This window comes from Mustela erminea, chromosome 9 (genome assembly GCF_009829155.1).
Source record: "Mustela erminea isolate mMusErm1 chromosome 9, mMusErm1.Pri, whole genome shotgun sequence".
NCBI classification, from domain to species: Eukaryota; Metazoa; Chordata; class Mammalia; order Carnivora; family Mustelidae; genus Mustela; species Mustela erminea.
This window is the reverse complement of record NC_045622.1, coordinates 44,919,413-44,926,540: the sequence shown is the minus strand read 5'-3', so window position 1 is coordinate 44,926,540 and position 7,128 is coordinate 44,919,413. Positions and strand designations below refer to the sequence as shown.

The 7,128-nt window shown below is 43.6% G+C and overlaps 1 protein-coding gene across 1 annotated transcript; it reads right to left on the bottom strand.

The window, feature by feature from the left end:
• Positions 1-2,296: 2,296 nt before the first annotated feature.
• Positions 2,297-5,919, bottom strand: CCDC89 (coiled-coil domain containing 89). Its single transcript, XM_032359592.1, has one exon. The coding sequence runs from the start codon at positions 5,122-5,124 to the stop codon at positions 4,012-4,014; it is 1,113 nt and encodes a 370-aa protein (XP_032215483.1). The 5' UTR covers positions 5,125-5,919; the 3' UTR covers positions 2,297-4,011.
• Between the last annotated feature and the right edge of the window lie 1,209 nt (positions 5,920-7,128).

Genomic DNA, 7,128 nt, shown 5'->3' with positions numbered 1-7,128 from the left:
GCCTCTCTCCCTCCATCTGCCCCTCAACTACCCCTAGTCCCACTCACTCTCTCTAAAAACAACAACAACAACAACAACAAAAACAATCTCAAGACACTGACAGCAGAGCATTTAACCAAATGTGGGGCCTCCATGCAGGTGACACACCTATGAAGCTGAGCCTGCCGGAGGAGCTTGGGTTCAAACCTTTCTCCTGTCCCTTCCCCCTCTGCCCCCACCAAAGCCTTCTGGTTTTTGAGCAAGTCACTTTCCTGAGTCTCACTTTTCTCATCTCTAAAACAGTGATAAATGAACCTCCCTTCTGGTGTTGGAATATGGCTGAAATGAAAAGCACTTGACACATGATAGGTTCACAATCCTCTTACTTTCTATTCTGTATTGTGGGCTCTGATATGAAATATTAGGGTTCAGAAACTAAAGGTTAAGAAAGGATTCTTGAGGGCGCCTGGGTGGCTCAGTGGGTTAAACCGCTGCCTTCAACTCAGGTCATGAACTCAGGGTCCTGGGATCGAGTCCCGCATCAGGCTCTCTGCTCGGTGGGGAGCCTGCTTCCCTCTCTCTCTCTGTCTGCCTCTATGTCTACTTGTTGATCTCTCTCTGTCAAATAAATAAAATCTTAAAAAAAAAAAAAAGGATTCTTGAGATGTCTTTGGTGCAAAAATATGTGGTTTTATTAAAGCACGAGACAGGACCATGGGCAAAAAGCTGCACTGAGATCATGATAAGAGACTGATTATATACTTGTAAGTTTGGAGTGTGTTAGAGATAGCTTAAGTCTCCAAGGAATTTGGAAGCAAGGCTTCCAGGACCCCGAGGAGCTAGCTGCCCCTAGGATAATGTCATTCACTACTGTCTAGTAAAACCTTAATCATGAGACCCTTCAGATATTTATCAGTGGACCATATGCTTGGAGGATGATTGCTAACATATATCTTGGCATGGGCAAAGGGCGGTGTAGATATAAAGGAGGTTTCCAAAGGGATTTTTATATGTTAAAGAAGACTTACAGGATCCTGGAGGTCGGACTACTGTCAAGCTAAGGTTACCTTCTGCCTTCAGCAAAGTTTTGAGGCAGTTGAATTCCTGGAAGAAAGTTATTATGCCTATCCCAAGTACTTGTCAATGGGTTCTAAGTTGTAAGGAAATTTAATTTTTCCTACATTTCTTTTATCTTTGTTCTCCACATCAGTCTCCTCCATCAATTCTGTAGGCGTCCATCTTCTCATTAGCCACTATCCTATCCTTTTAATATCTTTCAAAGGGGTATTAGAGTGAACATCACAAAACAGTCACTATCTAATCATTTATAACCCCCAGAGTGGCAATTTCATGTCATACAACCTAATACAAAAGCCTTAGCATGACTGAACAGGACTGTCCTCAGACCCGGGCACCTGAGATCATGCCTTTGTGCCCACGTTTTAGGGGACACATGCCCGTGTCCCCCTACCTTACCTACCCCCGCACTCTTCCAGATACACCTTTCCCCATCTAAAGAAAGTACCATGGGCTAAATCCTCCACTAGACCACATTTCGGTATGAGGACGCCAAGATTCGTTGCCCAAACTGCTCTTAGCCAGCTTATAAGACCCACCTTGTCTCTGCCCAGGAGATGCTTCCTCCACGGAGGTTGGGCGTGAAATCTGGGCGAACTACCCCACCTCCAGACACGGGTTGGGCCCAGTGGGTGGAGCTTGGACAGGCAGAAAGGGTTGGGGGCAATGATGGGATAAAGGCAAGGATGCTCTAGGCACACATGCCCACCAGGCACGCAAGCGCACCAGACCACAGGTGAAGCAGCCCAAACCTGGCTGGGGAAAGGAGGGCTTCTGTGGCTGCGTTTGTACGCTTGCCCCTCTTCCTTTTCACCCTCCACTATAAGGGGTCTGCGTAGCCTTTGAGGCTCCCTGTCTTCTGTCCACAACTTAATCTTCTAGTCTTATCTGTAGATAATGTTTCTACGAACCTCCTCCCAACTACCTATTATGTCCACAAATATCCTGTACATTTAAAAAAAAAAAACACCATGACTTTCTACACGATGCTGTCTCATCGTGTAGATGAGACTTTTTCCCTTTCTACACGGATGAAATTCTAGTTATTTAAGAACCGACTTACATATCAACTCCTGTGTTAGTCATCCCTGCCAATTAATCCTCTTTACCTTCCTGATCTTTACCCCAGGGTGAGTTAGCTGCTGTGTGTGTGTGTGTGTGTTACCTACTGCGATCTGGTAACACCTTCAGGAAGACATAGCACATTGTATGTACTTGTTTTTTTTTTGCTCCTAGACTAGTGTGGGAGCTCTGCCAGGGTAGAAAAAGTGCTTCTTCATGCTACTTCTTAGTGCCTAAACCCTGAGCTTGGCACTCTGCAAATAGTCAAGGAATCTCAGTGGGATGTTGTCATCAAAATCCCAGCACCCCCAGGGATCAAATGGCCTTGGAAAAATTACTGAATCCCAGTTTCCTCTTCTTTGCGACAGAAGTAAACATAATTACCTTCTCACATGGCCCTACAGATTAAATAAGTAAACAAGCCATCCAAACTGCTTTAGCACAATGATAAATAGTATGACCCCAATAAAGGATAACTGTAATTAAATTAGCTCCTATATTCTGATTCTTGAATGTGTAAGAGGAAGTAAAGTCTTTTTGAGCCAAAATCATGGTTTCTTGGAATTTGTATTTAATACCACAATCTTAATAGGACTGTGAGAAAATAGGTTTAAAAAACTGCCCGAGGTAGAGTAACCCTCAAAAATTGTTTATCAAAAAGATACCAAGTATAGTTAATACATCCAAATTATTAGGTAACTCTTGGGACCCTTGGCACCAAATGGGTAAGAAAAATACAGAATTACAATCTATTTTGAGAGATATTTATAATGTTTATGTATTGACTAAAAATACAGAAATAAGGAAGCATAAAGTGTTTTTTATAATTGCCTCTTTAAAAACTTTCTATAAATAGATGTAACTATAATGTTTTTAAATAGCTAGATATTTAGGTATTCCTACAAACCATGCTGTAATTATACATATATATTTCATTTAGATGTTTTTTTAAATAAGGAAAAGTTTTAAAAAATTAAAAAGGAAAAGGTAATTGCAAGGAAATAATGCTAATAGAAACAAAACAATCACTATGTGTTGCTTTATGTATCATAGCTGGTCTGCTCTGACTTGTTACCCTAAATTGGGGCCTTTTGCCTATTAGCATATTATGCATACTGATACTTGCATACTTGCACCACTAAATCCTGTTTTTATTAAGGAAAAAAAAAAAGCAAGAAAATGGAATGTGATCTAAGCTTGCAGGAAACATAAACACTGGATGATTTCACTTATTTGAATCTTACTGCTCATATAGAATGACTGTAATAAAGTTTGCCCATTTTGGTGAAAAATTTAATGATTTCAATCTTTGTTTTTCCAAGCTAGTACAAGTAAAATAAAAATCAAAAGGATACTGCTGTAAAGCAGGTGAAGCAAGCAATTGTTTGTCAGTTGCAAAATTGGACACTTTCTTCTGCAAGCTCTCTATGCTATTAAACTGTTAGAGTTTCTATTTTCAACTAAGGGAGACTACAGACCTGCCTAGCTACAAGGGGGAACTATGCAAAACTGTTTTCACAATAGTACATCTCCTTGCACTTTTAAGATTTAAGTCCACAGGAGCTGCTAATTTAAAGTCTCGGGCTATTTGAAGATATCTGGGATTGAGAATGAATAAGTTATGGGGAAGATGGAGTTAATGATAGCAAACTTAGGAGGAATTCCAAGGCACAGAAAGACACCTGGTATGTCATGTGTATTTTAGGTGGTAGGGCTGAAAGTTAGTGCTAGCCTTACAACAGTAACAACCACATCACCACAGTAAAATAGCTTTTCTTTGAATTCCCTTTTGTGCTTAAAAGTATAATAAATGGAAAACCAACTTTACTCTTGTCATAATGCTAAGGCACAAAGTTAAATTCTAAATTAGAGGAAATAGGAAACAGAAGCTTCCTATGGAAAGAGATGGCGGAGTTTGGCATTGAGCTCTCTCTCCTTGCTTAAAAGATCCAGGCTGTGCTTTTTGAAGGCTTCAGACTGCAGCCTGAGTTCATCATAGGCCTTCTGGATCCCGTCGACCCTGCGCTGAAGTTCTCGGACTCTCAAGTTACTGTCCACGGCCATTGCCTCTTGTTCGAACCTCTCCAGGGCATGCCTCCGGGCCACTTCGGCTGTCTCCAGCTTCTCCTCGAGCTGCCGGATCTCTGCTTGCTTGTTCTGAAGCACCCGGCCCCTCTCCATGGCCAGCTGCAACAGCTCATCTTTCTCGCGAGTGACTGTCTGCAGCCTGGCCTGCAGCTCCTGGTTCAGGCTGCCGTGCGCCTGCTCGGCCTTGGCCAGCTGCTCCACGGCCTGCTGGTGCTTCTGCTTGAGGCTCTGCAGCTGGCTGCGCAGCTGCTCCACCTCCTTGGTGTGGGCGCCGGCCCGCTGGCTCTGCAGCTCCAGCAGCTCCTTCTCTCTGGCTTGCGCCTGGTGGGCCTCCTGAGCGCATCTCTGTTTCACCGTCTCCAGGTCCTTGGACAGGGCCTCGCTCCGCGCGGTGAGCTGCGACACTTTGGCCTCCTGGTCCTTCAGAGCCTGGCTGAAGAGGTTGCTGTTCTCCAGCCTCAGCTTCTCATTCTCCTCCCTGAGCTTCACGTTCTGACTCTTGTGTTCGTCCTTGAAGCGGATCATCAACTCGTGGTTGGCTGCCAAGGTCATAAAGCGTTCCTCCAGCTGCTGGGCGTGCGCGCTCTTGGCCTTCAGCTTCTCAGCCTCCAGCACCATCTTCTCCTCCAGCTCTGTGTTGAGCAGCTCCAGGATCTGGCAGCGCTCCAGGGCCTCGTCTGACCTCCGCTTCAGGATGCAGATGAGCTGGGACTGCTCTTGGATGCGGGAGCAAAGCATCGCCTTCTCGCTCTTCTCCTCCTCGGATAGACCCCGGAGGTTTGCCAAAGCGTCCCTGAGACCATCCAGTTCCTTAAACTCCATCTCCTCTTCCTGCTTTTCTAGTTTTTTGGTTTGCTCCTCTAAGGGCTCTTCCGGGGCTGGAGGATCCATGTTGAGAGGCTTCTCTTTCTGAGGCATAGACGCTGCTCTCCTCCACCATCGGCTGACTGCACACTCCTTCCCTGTCAGATTCAAAATTCTCAGAGTGTTGCTAGGGACTCCCAGCACGCTCCAGCAGTTGTTTTTTCCAGTAAGGAGCCCTGTGATTGGTGGGCAGGTCTCCAGACTGCTGTGAAGTAACAGGGGGGTCTGGGGGAGTCCAGAACCAATCCAGTCGGGTTATGCTTGCCTTTTCAAAAAATCACCAATCACAGCTCTCAGCTCTCAGCTCCAGCCCGGGATCTTGCCTGTACTGGACAGAGAGGATATGCCAACCCCACTGGGTTTCCACACAGCCTCGGGGGAAGAAAACCCGTCTCTACCTAATTTCTGGGAGGAGTAAACAAATTAAGCTGCGGGGACATATTTTTTCTCCCTCTCCCCACTCCCGCTGTCGTGTGGAAACACGTTTGCTCCTTAAAAATCTGCAATCTATAAAAACAAAACAGCAGCTCTACCCGGGGGAGTCAGGATCCTAAGGGCTTTGTGAGTTGTACCTGCAGTGTTCAACACAGCTCAGTAAAAGAGCAAACCCCAACGAAATTTCTTTCGTTTCCCTTACCATGGTCCTCGGTTTGGAATACCTCTTACTAGATATGTAGCATTCCCTGTTTTTACCCATTAGCCAAATAAGGTTACAGAAAGAAGCTTAACGAACAGCAAAGATGTGATAAACATTACAACCGAAAAAAGATCCAAATGAGGCTTACGGTTATATACCCAGGTCAATTCTGGAGGTATTACACAGTTACATGTCACGAGTAAAATAAAGTTAAAGTATTAAAAAATGGAAACTAGAAGAAAATTAAGGTAAGCATAAAAACCCTGGGTCAGAAGGGACTTTCTCAGCTTAAACATTATGTAAAAGATGAGTAAGGAAAAGCTTAATTTGACTTTGCTGAACAGCTCAAGTTATTTTCACTTTGAAATTGTGAGCTCTGAGGTCTCTCCAGCCTCTTATGTCTCGGGACCTGACATTTTACGCCTTAGTCCAACCCAACTACTGAAGTTCCCCGAAGGGACCAGCGCTCTCTCCTCTGAGGCATTCTCTCTGCCTGGAATGCCTTTCCCCCCCTTGTCCCTTGTTGCTGCACTAATTTACTTAGCATCAATACTCAGAATCATCTTCTCTGAGAAGCCTTTCCCTGATTTACATGAGAACTGACCACTCACTTTGAGTGCATCTGCTGTAGACTGCTCACATTTTTAATGGAAACTGGGAAAGCCTTATTGTACTCCGTGGTCACCTGCCTGCCTCCCTTTATTAAGCCCTAAGATCATTAAGGGCAGGAGCTGCGTCTGGGCCATCCTGTATCCTTGACCAGTGCCTGGCACTTTAAACATGTGCTGAATTTCAAACTGGGAAAAATACCCACCATAAAGATAACAGACAATAGATTTATATTTTTGTAGAGAGCCTGAACAAATCAATAAAGCATTAACATCGTAAAAGAGAAATGAACAATTAAGTTCACAGGTAAGAGGATGGAAATGGCCAAGTATCGAAGGCTATCAGTGATCGGAAAAATAGAAGTCAAAATTAGATATCATTTCATCTACCAGTCTAGTCAAAAATTTCCCCCTATTTTAAAACTACCCAGGACTGACCAGGGTACAGCAAAATAGGTGCTCTCTCATACTCTTAGTGAAAGTGAGTTGACAGTAGGTATTCAGGACTTGAAACATGTTTATGCCTTTTGAACTAATGATTGCCCTTCTGGGGAAGAGTTTTGTTTAGGAAATAATCCAAAAGAAAAAATGTTGCTCAAAGCTTTTCATGGCACTTTGGTTTATAACAACTAAAAGCTGGAAACCTAAATGTTCAAAAAAGAGACAATGTTAAGAAATTATATTTTCTTAGAATATTATGCAGCTGTTAAACATTATCATGTTTATAAGGAATTTAATGGCAATGGAATTTAATTTTATGCTGAAAAGAGAACTGAAAAAAGGTAAAAAAATTAAAATTCAGAATGATCTTAA

Bases quoted from the DNA above. Each gene is read 5' to 3' on its own strand.
- CCDC89 (XM_032359592.1), bottom strand. From the start codon at position 5,124: ATGCCTCAGAAAGAGAAGCCTCTCAACATGGATCCTCCAGCCCCGGAA.